The sequence below is a fragment of the Diabrotica virgifera genome, chromosome 6 (assembly GCF_917563875.1).
Source record: "Diabrotica virgifera virgifera chromosome 6, PGI_DIABVI_V3a".
Taxonomy (NCBI): Eukaryota; Metazoa; Arthropoda; class Insecta; order Coleoptera; family Chrysomelidae; genus Diabrotica; species Diabrotica virgifera.
Genome location: NC_065448.1, coordinates 78,169,598 through 78,189,116, shown reverse-complemented (window position 1 = coordinate 78,189,116; position 19,519 = coordinate 78,169,598). Strand labels below are relative to the sequence as shown.

The 19,519-nt window shown below is 31.8% G+C and overlaps 1 protein-coding gene across 1 annotated transcript in view; it reads left to right on the top strand.

The window, feature by feature from the left end:
• LOC126886449 (uncharacterized) overlaps window positions 1–19,519 on the top strand; it is a 56,035-nt gene that overhangs the window by 16,141 nt on the left and 20,375 nt on the right. Inside the window, exon 2 of the mRNA XM_050653390.1 lies at window positions 5,293–5,403. Within this exon, the coding sequence (XP_050509347.1) occupies window positions 5,293–5,403 (111 nt within the window). The remainder of the gene's footprint in view (window positions 1–5,292; window positions 5,404–19,519) is intronic.

Here is a 19,519-nt window from a genome sequence, read left to right as displayed (position 1 = left end):
GTATGCTGATGATGTCGTGTTAGTAGGAAATAGTGAAAGAGACTTAGAACAAAAACTAGAACAGTGGACACGAGCTCTGGAGGAAAAAGGTTTAAAACTTAGTAGGACAAATGATGCGACTAGATATCGATATATTAGGAATAAGCGATACAAGATGGGTCAGTTCTGGCGAACTCAATACAGGCAATGGGCGAATCTATTACTCTGGAAGCAGCGACACCCAACACAGATATGGAGTTGCCATGATCCTCAGTGAAAAAGTAAAGAGATCAGTAACAGGCTTCGTTCCGGTGTCCGAAAGAATTATAATGTTGCAGTTATTGACAACTCATGGAAAAATGAACCTAATTCAGATATATGCACCAACTGCTGACAAAAATGAAGAAGAAATAGAAAACTTTTTTAGCGAACTTCAAAAAACATTACAGTTCACAGCATCTAGAGACATAACAGTGATCATGGGTGATTTCAATGCAAAAATTGGCGAAGGAAAATGCTACCCTAATGTAGGGCCATATGGACTTGGCGAACGAAATGACAGAGGGGATCGCCTAATAGAATTTTGCCAGGAGAATAATGTTATAGTCGCAAATACATTCTTTAAATTACCTAAACGACGCCTTTATACATGGAAATCGCCAGCTGACAAAGATAACAAAATCGTCAGAAATCAAATTGACTACATCCAAATAAAGCACAGATATCGAAACTCAATTCAGGCAGTAAATGCATATCTAGGAGCAGACGTATCTTCTGGTCACAGTCTTCTTATTGCTAGGTTTCAACTTCAACTAAAAAAGACGCAAAAAAGCCGCAACAACAATAAACTTAACATACAGAAACTTAAGTCAGAAGTAACAAAAGAAAATTTGAAACATGAAATCAACACAAATCTAGATAGAAACCCAGGAAATGATTGCAACGTAGAACAGCAGTGGCAATTCTTCAAAACCTCTATATTAGAGCCAAGTAAGAAAGTACTTACAACAACCAAATGTAAGAAAGAAGAATGAATGACGGAGGAAATTCTAGAGTTGATGAATGAAAGAAGAAAAAACAAAACAAATAAGACCCGCTATAAACAGCTTCAAAACCAAATAAGAAGAAAAATTAGGGAGGCTAGAGAAACCTACTTCTCTGAAAAATGTAAAGAAATAGAAGAAATTTAAAACAGATATGACAACTTCAACCTACATAAAAAAGTCAAAGAACTAGCCGGAATAGGAAATAGAAGAACCTCAAATATATTGCTCGACGAAAACGGAAATATTATAATGGAGACAGAACGAAAACTACGACGACAGAAAGAGTACATCGAGGAACTATTTCATGACCAGAGAGAAGCTAGTACATCCGTAGATAGCCAAACCGGAGACGTAGGCCCAAAGATAACCAAATCAGAGGTTAGTCAGGCAATAAACTCTATAAAAACTAATAAATCTGCTGGTCCAGATGAATTACCTAGCGAGCTGATAAAGTTGGTCAACGAGAAAAACCTGGATATAATAGTAGAACTGTTCAACGCTATCTATACTACGGGAATCATCCCTAGAGAAATGTTGACATCAGCATTTGTGTGTTTGCCAAAAAAAGTGAATGCCAAAGAATGTAGTGACTACCGAACCATAAGCTTAATGTCACATACCTTGAAAATTCTGCTGAAAATTATCCACGCCAGAATACACTCCAAACTGGAGCTGGATATTAGTGACACTCAATATTATGGACACTCCGCAATGGTATGGGCACCAGAGAGGCATTATTCTCCTTCAACGTGCTGACACAGAGATGTTTGGATGTTAACCGTTCTCTTTACGTCTGTTTTATAGACTACAATAAAGCGTTTGATAAAGTAAAACATGACTCATGGAAATTCTAAAAACTAAAAACCTAGATGAAAGAGATTTAAGACTAATATCACATCTCTATTACAATCAGCAAGCAATAGTAAGAATAGAAAAAGAAACATCTGAAGAAATGGAAATAAAGAGAGGAGTCAGGCAAGGCTGCATACTATCACCTCTATTATTTAACGCTTATTCTGAAGAGGTAATGCAAGAAACTCTGGAAAATGAAACAGTCGGCATAAGAGTAAATGGAGTCTTAGTTAACAACATCAGATATGCAGATGATACAGTAAAAATAGCCGATAGCAAATACTCATGAGTAAAATAGTAAGGTGCAGTAGGGAGTACGGACTCTCTCTCAATATCAAAAAGACAAAGTTTATGAAAATTAGTAAAAACAACCATAATACTAACGAAATCTTGATAGTAGAGGGCCAGCAGATCGAAAGAGTAAAAAAGTACACTTACTTAGGAACACTTATAACCGAAAATAATGACTACTCTGCAGAAATCAAAGTCAGAATCGAGAAAGCACGTTCTAATTTTATGTAAATGAAAAAGGTCCTTTGTAGCATAGATTTAACATTAGCTCTTAAAGTACGCCTAACAAAATGTTACGTATATAGTGTACTATACTATGGACTAGAATCATGGACATTAAATGTAGAGACAATGAGACGACTTAACGCCTTTGAAATGTGGACCTATAGAAGAATTATGAGGGTTTCCTGGGTAGATAGAGTTACGAACAATGAAGTATTGAGAAGAATAGGTAAAGAGAAGGAAGTTGAACTTACAATTAAAGAAAGAAAACTACAGTATCTCGGACATGTGATGCGGGGCGAGAAGTATGGCATCCTGCGACTCATAATGCAGGGAAAGATAGATGGCAGAAGAAGCATCGGCAGAAGACGAATTTCATGGCTGAAGAACCTCAGAGAATGGTTTGGATGCAGCTCAAAACAACTACTTAGAGCTACTGCCTCAAAAATTAAAATAGCTATGATGATTGCCAACCTCCGTAGCGGAGATGGCACCTGAAGAAGAAGAAGAAGGGCAAAGACAGAGTATTTGGAATGTTCATTTAAAGATGGAGTTACTACAAATAAAATGGTATCTTTGGATGGTGAACTGATAGTAAAAAGCAATAGTTTTAAGTACCTGGGATCGGTACTACAGAGTAATGGAGAAATAGATGGAGATGCATGCAGTAGAATTAGGGCTGGATGGATGAAGTGGAAGGAAGCGAGTGGTGTGTTGTGTGACAGAAAAGTTCCAATGAAGCTGAAAGGAAAATTCTATAAAACAGCCATAAGACCGGCTATGATGTACGGAACTGAATGTTGGGCAGTGAAAAAAAAAGAGGAACAACGAATGAGAATGCTTAGATGGACGAGTGGAATGAGAAAGGATAAAATTAAAAATGAGTATATTAGGGGAAGTCTAGGTGTGGCACCAATTGATGCCAAAATGAGAGAGCATAGGTTGAGATAGTTTAGTCATGTTCAACGTCGAGACGTTAATACGAAGAGTAACTGAAGTGCAGATTCCTGGAAGGAGTAGGGAGAGGAAGACCAAAGAAGACGTGGGGGGAGACGATTAGCAGGACATGTTGGTAAAGGGGATTAATATTGATATGACCCAGGATAGAAGTGTGTGGAGAAATGCAATTAGGAAAGCCGACCCCGCATAGGGATAAGGCAAAGAGAATGATGAATTCTAGTTATTCTAGTTGTCGATAGATGGCGCCATAATCAAAAAAGAATTATTTATTAAGTAAAATAATAATAGTATCAATATAATCTGTACAATTTATAAGACTATACAAATCAAAGAAAATACCATTTTATAAATGCAATAGACACAATTGATTTGTTTTTATTCCAAATTGAAAATAAAATGTGACTACTGTCAGATTTAACTAAAATGTCATGTTAGAATAAATGTTATAAATGGGTATTATCACGGACTTACCTTTTTTTTCTATAATTTGTGACGCACTGAAAAATGGTCATGAAAAGGAGAATACCTCTTCGCAATAATAAGAGTACGGAACTACTCTTATACAGAGTGAGTCATGAGGAACTGTACATACTTCTACCTCATGTAGAGGCCCCTATGGGGAATAACAAATGACCATTAAAAAGTGTCTGCTCCCATTGTTTAGTAATATACAGGGCGAGTTTCGCATTTTGACAGAAATTTATATTAGTCATAATTTTTGAACGGTCAGATCGATGTGTCTCTTATTTTGGTCAATCGTTACACTATTACCACCTAATCAACGGATTTATTCAAACTAGAAAAAAATCCGGTTCGGCTTTAAAAAATTAGTTCGTTTGGGTCTTAGAAAAAATTTCACCCTGTATAAGCTTTTTGAAAATTCTAATATGAATTTTACAAATTAGACAAATAGGCAATTAAAATGGCATATTTATTTTTTTCCCCACACGGTTACTTAATTTTTAATAAAAAATCAAATTTGACTATGAATAATTAAAAGTTTGGTAAAGTGAACCATAGATTTAAAAAAATTAACTTTTATTACAAAAATTAATTTTTTTTAAACAAATATTTAATTTATGTTACCACTTAATCAACTGATTTATTCAAACTAGAGAAAAATCAGGTCCGGCTTTAAAAAATTAGTTCGTTTGGGTCTTAGAAAAAATTTCACCCTGTATACGCTTTTTGAAAACTCTAAAATTAATTTTACAATTTAGGCATATAGGCAATTAAAATGTTTTTTTGTATTAATAATTTTTGTAATAAAAGTTAATTTTTTAAATCTATGGTTCACTTTACCAAACTATTAATTATTATTCATAGTCAAATTTGATTTTTTTATAAAAAATTAAGTAATCTTGTGGGGAAAAAAATAAATATGCCATTTTAATTGCCTATTTGTCTAATTTATAAAATTCATATTAGAGTTTTCAAAAAGCGTATACAGGGTGAAATTTTTCTAAGACCCAAACGAACTAATTTTTTAAAGCCGGACCTGATTTTTTTCTAGTTTGAATAAAGCAGTTGATTAGGTGGTAATAGTGTAACGATTGACCAAAATAAGAGACACATCGATCTGACCATTCAAAAATTATGACGAATACAAATTTCTGCCAAAATGCGAAACTCGCCCTGTATATTATTAAACAATGGGAGCAGACACTTTTTAATGGTCATTTGTTATTAACCATAGGAGCCTCTATACGAGGTAGGAGTATGTACAGTTCCTCATGACTCACCCAGTAGATTATGTATTATACTAATTTTAACAGTTTTTTAATTAAACCCGGAAAAGTTTTAGCATAAATTTTAAACGTCGCGTCGTTTTCTCTATACTTTGCTTTTTTGACTTATGAAACTGTTTGAGCGGAGGTGAGATAATATTGTTTTTTACTTTATTCATGGTTTGTTGATTCTAACAGCGATGCTTTTTTTACAGAAAATGCATTCTGAAGAAGTAAGCAGCGTTTGGTTAAACAGGAGATATTATGAGGATGCCGAAATCGCTCATTATGAAAAATTGGCAAAATTGACAGCAGAACGAGCAAAAGTAAGTCGTAAAAACTATTTTTGGTCAAATAGTGACATTTTATTGTTCATCAAATGTTTTGACATGTTCATGTGACATGACATTTGACATACACGTAGCTAGCATGTCAAACAAAAATGTGATATTGTGTCGATGTGTGCATTTTCTCTGGGGGTGAGTATCACCCCTTTTCGGTGGTGAAAAAAGATACCTAAAAATAGGTCCAGAAATGGATAAATTGACTAATTCTAAGCAACTTTTGTCCTATAATATGTTCATTTTTCAACAAAAAAAAAAAAAACACGTTTTTAAAAGGTTTTTCGCAAAAAACTCAAAAAGTAGAGTTAAAAAAATCCTAACAAAAATATAGACTATAAAAAAATGAAAAAAAATGGTGTATGTGTGAGGTCTCTAGACCCAGTAGAAGCTGAGTTCTAGCTAATGAACAACAGGTTCATATTCGTCAAATTCCAAATCGAATATTTCAACATAAAATAACCAAAAAATGAAGCACTTTTTGAGGAAAACTCATTACAACTTTTTTAAAGTTAAAAAACTTTATTATTGTGATTTAAAAAAGTATCTATATACCAAAAATAAACAAATTACGCTCAAACTAAAGTTGGTTCCTTTTTTTGGTAAGAAAAATCGGGAAAATCATCCCCTAATTAGCATCTCAAATGAAATCAATCGTTACCGTTTTACAAGTTGATTAACTTATGTTGGATTTATATGATCTGTAAGTTTCGTCGGTTCAAAGTGCTTGTTTTTGAAAGGGCTGTAGTTAAAAGGGCTTGAACGAGTCACTAATCACAAGTGTATGCAAATTTAGAACACCAAATCTTTACCAAGTTTTGTCTTACAGAAAAACAAAAATCCGTAGTATTCCGAAAAGCAAAGCCTACATTTTTTACATTTTTACATGCTTTAAAAAAAGCATTTTTTTCAAAATTAAAAATTAAAAAAGATTTACTTTAAAACCAAAAAAATAAGCACTTTTGAACCGATTGAACTTACAGATAATATAAATACAACATAAGTAAAGCAACCTGTGAAGCGGTAACGATTAATCTCATTGGAGATGCTAATTAGGGGGTGATTTTCCCGATTTTCTTTTATCAAAAAAAAGGGACCAGCTTTATTTTGAGCGTAACTCGCTCTTTTTCATACTAGATACTTAAAAAAAAAAACAAGGATAAAGTTTTTTTAACTTTAAAAAAGTTGTAATCAGTTTTCCGCAAAAGTGCTTCATTTTTTGGTTATTTTATATTGAAATATTAGATTTGGAATTTAACGAATATGAATCTGTTGTTCATTAGCTACAACTTTTTGAAATATTGATTTTTAGGCATCTCCAATAACTTGCTTCGCTGACTAGATTTACTAATGTCTGGAGATCTTCTAAATTATTCTAAAGACCACTAATATCTAGGTATCTGTCTTCATTTTGCTGTGGGTTAAAACAGTCGTTTGTTAACAAGATTATACAAGGTAATCATGATTTTTAATGTCCGGCAGGTATATTATTTGATAAATAATGACATGATGTCGAAGTCAGTTAAATATGATATATTTCTCTAGGGCGTTATTTTTAAAGATAACACCCTAGGGCGTATTAGATTTAAATTGCTAGTTCAATACCTTAGATTAACGAAGACAAAAGATATAACGTTCAGGCAAGAAACAGATGCGCAAAGGCTGCCAAATATTCCAAGTTATACTCTGGGCTAATTAGCAAAATTCATGGAAAAGTTATTTACCAGCAATTGCTGGAATCGAATTATAAGATCCTATATATTAATAATATAGGTATGCAAAGTCCGCAGATAGTGTGCTACTTTTTTTATAAACAAAATGGCGCCGACAAATCGTATTTTTTTCAATTATTGCTCTATAACTCCGAAGATTTTAACTTTACAACAAAAACACCCAAATAAAAATTCACCGCAATTAAATTCTGCATAGAGATATGTTTTTCACGGTATGCTCCGACGAAAATTTTCCTCGGAAAATGCGGGTTTTCCTAACAAAAACTATAATTTTCAAATAAAGTTTTAGGTAAGTAATTATTAATCAATGATTAAATAACTTAGTGACATCAAAGCTTTCTTAGTATAGATTATAATTCCAGAAGCCGGTGAAAATTAAACGAATATTTTAGCAACAATTCAATTGTTAATTAACAATTTACGATCGCAATAATAACCAAAATAATCATGATACACTGATCAAACTTATAAAGATTATAAAGATGAGATGCTTATTTAATATTTTATCGACAAAATATAAATTTTTCTTTTTTTTGCATAATCCTTAAATTTTGAAAAAAAAAATAGTCATAATACGCTGGTCTAATTAGTAAAGTACAAAGAAAGGTTATTTACCAGCAATTTTATTGCTTTAATCGAATTATAAGATCCTATATATTATTAATATAGGTATGCAAAGTCCACAGATAGTGTGCTACTATTTTTATAAACAAAATGGCGCCGACAAATCGTATTTTTTTCAATTATTGCTCTATAACTCCGAAGATTTTAACTTTACACCAAAAGCACTCTAATAAAAATTCACCCCAATTTAATTCTACATAGAGGCATGTTTTTCCCGATTTGCTCTGACGAAAATTTTCCTCGGAAAATGTGGGTTTTCCCAACAAAATCTCGAATTTTCAAATAAATTTTTTGGGCCAGTAATTATTTATCAATAATTATATAGCTTGGTGAAATAAAAGTTTTCTTGGTATAGATTATAAATTCAGAAGCCGGTTAAAATGAAACGAATATTTTAGCAACAATTCAATTGTTAATTAACAATTTACAGTCGCAATAACAACCAAAATAATCATAAGACATTGATCAAACTTAGAAAGATTATAAGGGTGTGATGCCTATTTAATATTTTGTCGACAAAATATAAATTTTTCATTTTTTTGCATAATCTTTAAATGTTTAAAAAAAATTGTTATAAACAAATTAACATTTCTTAGAAACTGTTTATTATATTCTAATTTTAAAAAAATACTTAAAATGCGTATTTCATAGGTCTTGAAAATGAATGCTTTAAAAAAATTTTCCAACCATTTGCAAAAAAGTTATGAAACAGCAAAATAAATATACGATTTCTCCATTGTTTATAATTTGTTTTAATTGTTTCAAAGCTTAAAAGTGAGTCTATGGTACAATCTAATTACTCACAAAGAATGTCAAAAATTAGTGCAATGGTTATATTTTAATCAAAGATTAAAAATACTTTTTTTTGTAATTTTTAGCGCGAAAGTAGGCGTGATACAGAGCCGGAGATAAAATGTTCACTCGAAGCGATTGACACGCTTAAACTCGCGCGAGTTGTGTATGTGGGCGGGTAGCTACGGTACTGTATTATTATACTTTCGCGCGTGCAAATTACAAAAAAATATATTTATAATCTTTAATTAAAATATAACTATTAAACTAATAATCGATATTTTTTTATAAATAATTAGCTTGTACTTTAAACTTACTTCTACGCTTTGAAAGAATTAAAAAAAATTATTAACACCGTAGTAATCGTATGTTTACTTTGCTGTTTCATAACTTTTTTGCAAATGGTTGGAAAAAAGTTTTAAAGCATTCATTTTCAAGATATTTGAAATGCGCATTTTAGCTATTTTTTAAAATTATAATATAATAAAAACTTTCTGAGAAACGTTAATTTGTTTATAACTATTTTTTTTAAACATTTAAAGATTATGCAAAAAAATAAAAAATTTATATTTTGTCAACAAAATGTTAAATAGGCATCTCATCTTTATAAGATTTCAAAGTTTGATCAGTGTATCATAATTATTTTGGTTATTATTGCGACCGTAAATTATTAATTAACAATTGAATTGTTGCTAAAATATTCGTTTAATTTTCACCAGCTTCTGGAACTATAATCTAAACCAAGAAGGCTTTTAAGTAACCAAATTATTTAATTATTGGAAAATAATTACTTATCTAAAACTTTCTTTGAAAATTAAAGATTTTGTTGGGAAAACCCGCATTTTCCGAGGAAAATTTTCGTCGGAGCAGATCGTGAAAAACACATCTCTATGCAGAATTTAATCATGGTGAATTTTTATTTGAGTGTTTTTGTTGTAAAGTTAAAATCTTCGGAGTTATAGAGCAATAATTGAAAAAAACACGATTTTCGGGCGCCATTTTGTTTATAAAAAAAGTAGCACACTATCTGAGGACTTCGCATACCTATATTATTAATATATAGGGTCTTATAATTCGATTCCAGCAATAAAATTGCTGGTAAATAACTTTTCCCAAAAATGGCCTATTCTCCGATAATCAGCCCAGACTATTAGGACAAATGGGTGGGAGGGGTGACAGGTACGTATTCAGGAAAATTTTGGAATAATAAAATACCGGCGATTTAATTATTAAATGATTTACTTAAAACAACTTAAACTTAATATGAGTACTTATACGTTATTATTTAAAGTAATAATATACGTTATAATACGTTAATATAATTAATATAATTAATTAATATAATACGTTAATAATACGTTATTATTTAAAGAAGTATAATATAGAATTTGCAACTGTTGCAGATATTAGCGATAGGTATATTATAAACTTTAATTTTTTTTTCAAGAGAGGAATGCATTTACGCACACCCTAGCGCCTAGTCTTTCGCTCTAAGGTAGTGTGGGACTCGATACTTGTAATACCCCGAAACAATTGCGTCTTTAGCAACTAAATTGCATTCAGTTTCAATGTCGACTCCAAAATCAACGGAGTCATAGTGTTTCTTTCCATTCCACGTACATGTCGACGAATGGCCATCTCATCTATAGTTAAGCTACACACAATCGTATGCTCTGATTTACCAGCCTTTACTTTAAGTAATTCAAATACTTCGGTAGTAAATCCTACGTCCCAATTTAAGTTTTTGTACCATCTAGAAATTGTTTTTGGATGTGGAAGTGCCGAGTTAAAGGTGTCACGGACAAAATTGTAGGCTTTTGGGGAATAAAAATTTAAAGTAAGTGCAAACGTTTTAAGGTCAGTTCCATATTGGCCTTGATTCAAAATTTGCCTTTTCAAAAATTCTTGATTAGATCCAATTTGGCTTAAAATTTCCAAACTTTCATCTGGCACTTTTCCTTTCAAACTATCGATTATTGTATTCAACCTTGCAACCCCCTTGTAATGTTGAAGACTTACTCTTAAGCTTTTTTATAGTTTTATTAGCTCTTTCTAATCGACCTTTTATTTTTCTTTTCCTTGGTGTAGTTTCCTACGTCAATTATGACTACTTTAGATACTTTCACACCAGATAAATTCTGATTAACGAATGCGTTTTGCATGAAATTTAAAAAAAAATTTATTTTACAACTTTAGCACCCTGTATATCTATTTATTTTTAAGTAGTAAAAACTTACTTGTTCTTTTTTTGATTTAGGTGAACTTGATGGTGTTGAAAGTCTAATGCCAGAACTTCCGCTAGGTTTTTGTGCGTTGAATAAGAGTTTCTGAAAAAAATGCGATTTTATAACAAATGTTACAAAATTAACTTAGTTCAACTTAGAATCAGTTATTAGCTAGCCGGTTAGCATCAAATTTACCTGTTTTTTAGGTTCTGGTTGGTATGGATGTGAAGATATTTCTACATTATGCTCTTCACGCGTCGCAGTATTTTTTAAAATTGGTAGATTCTAAAAATATATAATTATGTAATAGTTTGAAGACTTCAATAACTTATATTGCATGCATATGGACTTAAAAGTTATTTATTGTAGGTACCTTAGTGGGTACGGCATTTTTCTTTAGATACATTTTAAACGGCGATTTTTCTCTATCCAGCGAATCTTCAGTAAAATGCAAATTTCACATACAAGGGATTTTTGGCAGTTCTTTTTCCTCTATATTGGAAAACAATATTTATGCCTCTCTAATTTCTTTAGACGCAGGGACACTAAAACGAGTTAAATTAACTATCTTTATGTACCTATTTTATTTTAACTTACGGCGGAGCTTTAGTGTTAATAATTATTTTAATTTATTTCACTATCAAATAAACCGTAGAAGTATTAAAATGGTGACTTTAAACGAAATTGAATATTAACCCCCAATTTTTATACCATTTATGATTTATAGTATGTATTGAAAGAATCAGAAATGCAATTCGATGCTAATTTATTTAAAATGTATTTTGCTAGTATTACAATGTAAGTCCGGTTCTGAAGTACAGCGTCCAGCACTTCCCCTCGATACAAATATATGGCTAGGAATGACTACAATATTACACATAGTATTATTTTAAACTTACCTACAGTCGGAAAAATGAAAGAATACCCATGAACGAACATATAAAACATGCTGTATTTTCCTGTCACCGTGTCACAAACAAAATTGTCCAGTGCAAGTACATGTAACAATAATTATTACATGTACTTGCGCTGGCCAATTTTTTGTGTGACACGGTGACAGGAAAATACAGCGTGTTTTATATGTTCGTTCATGGGTATTCTTTCATTTTTCCTACTGTAAATAGGTTAACTGACTTTTTATCTTTCACACAATTTGCACTTGAATGATAAGTAAATATTGTTCTTGATTATACACCGTGGCATTTTATAAAACAAAGTCACTAACACAGTCGAAAACTTAATTTTCAAAATCATACAATTTAACGTAAAAAATTTAAACCAGAGAACAAGTTATTGCCGGCGGACAGTGCTGGAGGGGATATACTCCGTCTCCGTCTGCTATTTTGATTGGCAGGACAAAGGAGTGGGGATTAAGGAGAAACGGACAGGCTGCGCACTTGTCGATGTTATATCTACCGGTTTCGTTAATCTAAGTTCAATACATACTATAAAGTTGACAAATAACAACCTAAGTAAAACTATGGTTACCACAATTACGTTACGACTATTACTTGTAATGTACTTATTTGAAAACTAGTTAATTCAAAATTCATTCAAATTTTTTGCATAATTATAAAGAATATTTAGTCGGACATTAAACGTTGAAGGCACCACTGGTATTATGAATTATCCGCTTTAGTTTTTCTAACTCCCAAAACATTTGATTATTTTAGGGTTTTTGGTTTTTGTTTCTGTTACTTTCCCTACATGGTAATTGTCCGTTCTTCATAAGGAAATGGTTTACTGTTCGTTTGGATGTCTCCAATTTCTACATACTTCTTACCATAAATAGTTTTAGTGCGTTCTTTAACCGTAAAATATTGCAAAACCTCTAAATTTAAAAGAACTGCTTGGAATGACATGAAATTTGGCATACGCATAGCTAAAAAGTCTTCCTATTGCGGGTGAAAAAAAAGTAAAATAACTTTTGTTCTATACTTAGACTTTTTTCACCAAGTCAATACTTTTCGAGTTATTTACGAGTGAATATGTTTATTTTCCAACAAAACAACCACGTTTTTAGATAGTTTTTCGCAAATAACTCAAAAAGTAAGTATTTTGTCGTATAAAACATTCTTAGAAAAAATATAGCCTCTAAAAAAGTGAAAAAACTGGTGTATACATTAGGTTTATATACCTAGTAGAAACAAAGATAGCTAATGAAAAATAGGTTAGAAATATCAAAAAAATTAAGCATTTTCTGGGGAAAACTCATTACAACTTTTTTAAATAAAAAAGCTTTATTTTGCTTTACAAAAAAATTTCTAGCATCAAAGTAAACAAATTACGCTCAAAATAAAGTTGGTCCCATTTTTCTTGGTAATAAATCGGGAATGTCACCCAATAATTAACATCTCAAATGAGCTTTATCGGTACCACTTCACAAGTTTGTTTACTCCTGTATGGTTTGTTTATATGATCTGTAAGTTTCATGGGATCAATGTCCTTATTTTTGAAAGGACTGTAGTTAAAAGGGCTTGAACGAGTCACTAACCATGAGTGTATGAAAATTTAGAAACATCAAATTTTAACCAATTTTTGTCTTACAGAAAAACAAAAAAGTACAAAATGTTCAGAAAAGCAAATCCGACTTTTCTTATTGTTTGGGATTTTTGGTATCTCTAACAATTTTTAAGGTAAAAAAAGACATTTTTCAATATTGAAGATTTTAAAAATTTTTCTTAAAACCAAATTTTCTTAAAAATAAGCACTTTGAATAGATGAAACTTACAGATCATATAAACACAACACAATTAAGGTAACTTATGAAGCGGTAACGATTAATTTCACTTAAGTTGCTAATTAGGGGGTGATCTTCCCGATTTTTTTTTGCCAAAACAAAAGAGATAAACTTTACTTTGAGCGCAACTGGCTTACATTTGATGCCAGAAACTTTTGTTATAAAAACAGAAATAAAGCTTTTTTAAACACTTTAAAAAAGTTACAATGAGTTTTTCCCAAAAAATGCTTAATTTTTTGGATATTTCATGTTGAACTATTTTATTTGGAACTTGGCGAATAGGAACCTATTTTTCATTAGCTATAATTCTGCTTCGACTAGGTATAGAGACCTAATGTATACACCAGTTTTTTCACTTTTTAGAGGGTATATTTTTTCTATGATGGTTTTTTTCGACAAAATACTTACATTATGAGTTATTTGCGAAAAACTGTCTAAAACATATTTTGTTGAAAAATGAACACATTCACTTGCAAAAAACTCAAAAAGTATTGACTTGGTGAAAAAACTCTATAGAACAAAAGTTGCTTAAAATTAGTCAGTTTATCGATTTAGGACTTATTTTGGACATATATTTTTTCACCCCCGAGAGGGGGTGATATGTTAGCTATGGGTATGCCAAATTTCATGTCAATCCAAGTCCAAGCGGTTCTTTAAAGTTCACAGCAAAAACCGCCAAATACTGTACTATTTATGGTTTTTCGGAAATCAAATGGTTTCCTTACATCATACATAATTTATGGGTCACGTCAAAGCCCGATAAGGTATGTATAGTATTTCAGGTATATATTTTATCTTTGGGTTTATTTAGCTTTGGGTTGAACAGTACAAACACAAAAAATTAATGTTATTCTACTTTTTTTAAATCATCAAATAAATCTGACTAGGATTTTTATTTTTCAATTATTTAATTATGTGTACAAGTATAACATTGTAACATTGTAAACTTTCATTTATAATTGTGTTACTGTTGTAATACATAATTTATTAGAATTAGGCCAGGGTAATAAGGCAAAAATATACCCTGTTCGTGACACTTCAACAGCCAGGGTACTGAAGAGTTTTTTCGACAGGTAATACCTATAAGAACAAATTGTAACTATTTCCTGCGTAGTATCTGGCGACCATTTTTATTTATAAACAATTTATTGTCAAAAATGGCCTTTTTTTTCAAATACATAAATGGAAAACAGTAAAACTTAGGGTTTTTTTAGTACACACATCTTGGAGTGCATGAAAAAAGCTTTAAAATGGCGTATTACAAAGTTTGACGTGAGCGGCCGTGGAGTAACGGCATAATCGCTGGCCTCATACGCCAGTACACGTGGGTTTGAGCCCTGCCAAAGACAAACCATTTTCATATCCAATAATGACACGAGCCGTCTCACCGTGCCTCGGAGAGCACGTTAAGCCGTCGGTCCCCCTGGGCAAGTGTACATCGGCACTAGTTACTTAAAACAGGGTTAAAGATGTAAATGGCGCCGGAACTGTCCGAAAGGATCTGCCCGGCAAAAATGCCATACGATATTATTATTATACAAAGTTTGATATACTCATTACTCATTTATTCTTAATATAATTGCGAAAAAAGATCGAAATTGCAAAAAAAATAATTTTGCAATAACTATTGTAAAATTATTGTACAGCTTTGAAATTTTTGTCAAATGAGTGTTCTTTGGTGCTTAATATGTGGCAAAAATTTCTAAGAGATTCATTCAATTGTTTAAATTTTATTCAAATTGTTTATCCCAGAGAGCTCTTTTTTGCAATAACATAAGTCAGAAAAAATGATGTTGTGAACCATTCTATAGGTGTTAAATGAAAGAGCATGAGCTAAATTTTCAAATTGGTTTAAAAAAGTGAATAAACAAGGCATTTATTAGTAATAAAAAATTATGCAAAAGTATAGTCAATTTTTCCTTATAAACTTTTTAAATAATTTTTTACAAAAAATCTACTTTTTTACCGTGTTTTAGGAGCACAACTACTAAGTAGTGTTGTGTATATGTTACAGTTCAAGTTGATTATCCAGTTGGAGTTGACTTTTCCTAGTTCGAGTCGACTCAAACGGCTGGTTTTAGTAAAAGTTGATTATAAAAATAAAATGAAGATTTTTATTCAACATTTACTAGTAAAAGTAAACTCTAACTAGTTAAAGTATACTCTTCCCAATACCATTTAGTAAAAGTTGATTCACACAAACAACCGATTCTAGAAAAATGCTACTGTATATTATGTTCAAATCGTGATATTTACAGTCCAGGCTGTATCGTCGCCCTCATTAGGTAAATTATTCCAGTTCAATTTTTTTTGCACAAACTTACTCAAAAAGAGGTCCTTATAACGAATCCACAGGGTGTCAGGTGGTAACGTAATCGAAAATTGTTTAATTTTTTTTTTAAACAAATTCATAAAAAAATCTCTTCGGACATTTTTTTACATCATTTGGGTCATTCGGAGCAAAAGAGGTATTTTGTGATTTTTCTGTAATATTTATTGTTCTCGAGTTATACGCGATTTAAAATTTGAAAAATGCGAAAATGACCATTTTCAAGGCTTAGTAACTCAGTTAAAAATTATTATTATGAAAGTCAGAAAGTCACCAAATCAAATTTTAACGACCCCCTACAAGGTACTGAAGAAATATGTGTCATCATTGTATTACTAAGCTGTTATTTTTAATTATTAACAATGAGCGCTAGGAGCGTATTGAGGCGGCTGCCAATGTGAGTGCGACTGAGATGCACCATTGGACGGTCAGAATGGAGGATCTTACTCGCACTCACATTGACGGCCGCCTCAATACGCTTTTAGCGCTCATTGTTGACAATTAAAAATAACAGCTTAGTAATAAAATAATGACAAAAATTTCTTCAGGATCTTGTAGGGGGGCTTTAAACTTTGATGAGGTGACTTTCTGACTTTCATAATAATAGTTTTTAATCGAGTTATTAAGCCTTAAAATGGTCATTTCGCATTTTTAAAATTTTAAATCGCGTATAACTCGAAAATTATTAATTTTAGAGAAAAATCACGAGACCTTTTTTGCTCCGAATGACCAAAATAATCTAAAAAAATTTGTCCGGAGTGAAATACTTAGTTATTTATAAAACAGTTCGTGAAGTATGCTTTTTGCACACGCACGCGATGTTTAGAGCACGAGCGGGCCGAGTGCTATACATCGCCTAAGTGTGCAAAAAGTACTTCACGCACAGTTTCATACAATATTTTATCTACCAAAAAACAAATAAAAAACTGCAACTCTTCGTCACTGGAATACATTCCTATTTTACAATTTTTTAGAACATTGACATTTAAAAATTCAAAGTTCTGCCGAACCACAAAACTGTCAAAAGTTTTTTTGTAATTTATTGCTCACATGTCATCACCATGACAAGGTGAAAGTTAAGGATATTTGATTATATGAAAGTGTGCTAAAAAACAGTGCGAAAAAGTAAATCCCATTTAAAATACATTGTTACTTCAGGCACACTTTAAACCCTTCATGTCCTGCGATCAATATTTACAATTTTCACACAATAAAAACTTATACATAATATGAGGTAGAGTAGATAAGAATTATTTTTGTGAATTTGGTTAACAAAAATTGGTTAAACAATTTTTCGACCGCGGTACCGCCTGACACTGTGTATTTGTTATAATGGTAGGGGAGCCCAAGCGGGGATTTTTGCAGTTACTCGAGCGCGTCAGATTATCATATGGAGAGAAACCTGGTATCCTGCAGATGTACCTCTACCATATATTGGCTCTTAACACAGGGGAGTTCGTTAAGGGGGGCCCGAAAAAAAAAATCTATCCTTAAAAAAGCTCGAAATTGTCAGATTAAGATAAGGTAAGTTAAGTACAAGCAAAAGAGTGTATATTTCAAAAATCTGACGATTTGAGCCGGGCGTAAGGAAATGGGTGAGTCCCAAAGTTTCACAAGAAAAAAGCGAATATTTCGCGAAATGAATGCCAGATCGAAAATCTAAAAAATATGCGCTCAATATTTTTTAAAAATCTATCGAATAATACCAAACACGACTTCCCACGAAGAGGGGTGGGGGGTAAATTTAATATTTTAAATACGAATCCCGCGATATTTCGCGAAATGAACATCAGATCGAAAAACTGTAAAATACACTTATTTAATATTTTTAAAAAATCTATCGAATGGCACCAAATACGACCCCCTATGGAGGTGGGGTGGGGGGTTACTTTAAAATCTTAAATAGGAGTCTCTATTTTTGATTGCAGATTTGGATTTCTTACGAAAAAATAAGTAACTTTTATTGAAAACATTTTTTCGAATTATGCATAGATGGAGTTATAATCGGAAAAAACGATTGTTGGAAATGGAAAATTAAATTAAAAAATGGCAAGCGCCCACTGAAATGGAAAATGTTACTTAACTTTTTTTGGTTTTAGGACCTACTCTTCACAACCCACTAGGTCTCCAAAGCGCTCGAGTGACTGCACATTTAGCATACTTTGCTCCCCTACCATAAGGATGTATTTGTTTGAGTAAGTTTGTGCAAAAAAATCGAATCAGAAAAAAAACCTAACGGGGGCGACGTTACAGGCTGGACTAATAAGTAGTTGAAACGGTCAAAACAAAGAGAGGAACACGCATCAAAAATGCACGTGAGATTATACTCGTATAGATTGTATAATCTACTTTTACTAACAAGGGTTAGGAAGAGTCTACTTCAACTAGTAAAAGTTGATTTAAATTTTTCAAATCAACTTTTACTGCTCGTTTCAGTTGGAGTTGACTCGAACTAGGAAAAGTCAACTCTAACTGAGAATCAACTTGAACTGTAACATATATGTTATATGTGAAAATAGTCACCTTGAACCACTCAAGGGTTACCGGCTCTTTGGTTTCGCAATATCAGTTCCTATTTCATCATCCTTTCAGCAAGCGTTACCATAGAGATAGCTGACCATGCATGGACATCAACCTCTGACCAGCGGCGGCTCGTGGGTCAATCTTCAGGGGGGTCATTTTGGTTTGAAAACTTCAAACTGTTGATTTTTTAAAGTATTTAAAAGATCTTTTAGCATTTATATTTTAGATAAAAAATACAGACTTAGATAAAACTCAATACTATTTACCCTAGTTTTCCGAAAATTAAATTTGTCTTTTTTTAGAGTAAATCTTTTAAAAAATATAGGAAAAATGGTATGAACAGGTTATTGACTGATATATAGATAGGAATATTTATAGTATAATAAATTGTAAATTTATTAAAACGAAACTTACTTTAAATATTTTTATATTTTAAGTCAATTCTTCTATCCTTTAGTTCTGCAAAATAGTCTATGACCTTCTCATTGAAATTTGGAATGCTCTTGACAAGCGTTTTCTCGATGCTCAGCATAGACAAGGCACTAAGTCTAGGTTGTCCCATCGTATTACGCAGGAATGTTTTTACTCTTTTTAAAGTAGAAAAACATCTCTCACTTTCCACGGTTGTCATAGGGAGTGTGCACAAAATATTTAATAACTTCACTGCTTCAGAAAATGTTTCAGACAAATTCATGTTAATAAAAAGCTGAAGTATGGCTACTGCACCAGCACTATTGCGAAAATCCTCACGACAATATAAGACTTCAAGTTCCGATTTTAGTTTGGAAATATTCACTGTGGGATAATTAGCCGTCACCATTTTTAAAATATTTTGCGGAAAGTTGGTAGTGTATGCTTCAAATTTCTCTATGTAGAATAACTGTGAAATCATGAGATGATCATTGAAACTAAACCTGTGATTTATTTCAGATATAATAATATCACAAATTTCAAGTGCAGTTCGTCGCTTTGGATCCTCTGCAGTAGTTTTTCTTTTTTTTGCTGTTGATGTGCTTGGTACTTCTGATTCCAAAATAGTATTTCTAATTATTTGGATATTGTTGTTAAAAGACAGGATACAATTTTTGACAGATATAACATCAATGTCTCGCATTTGCAATTGTTTAAACAATAT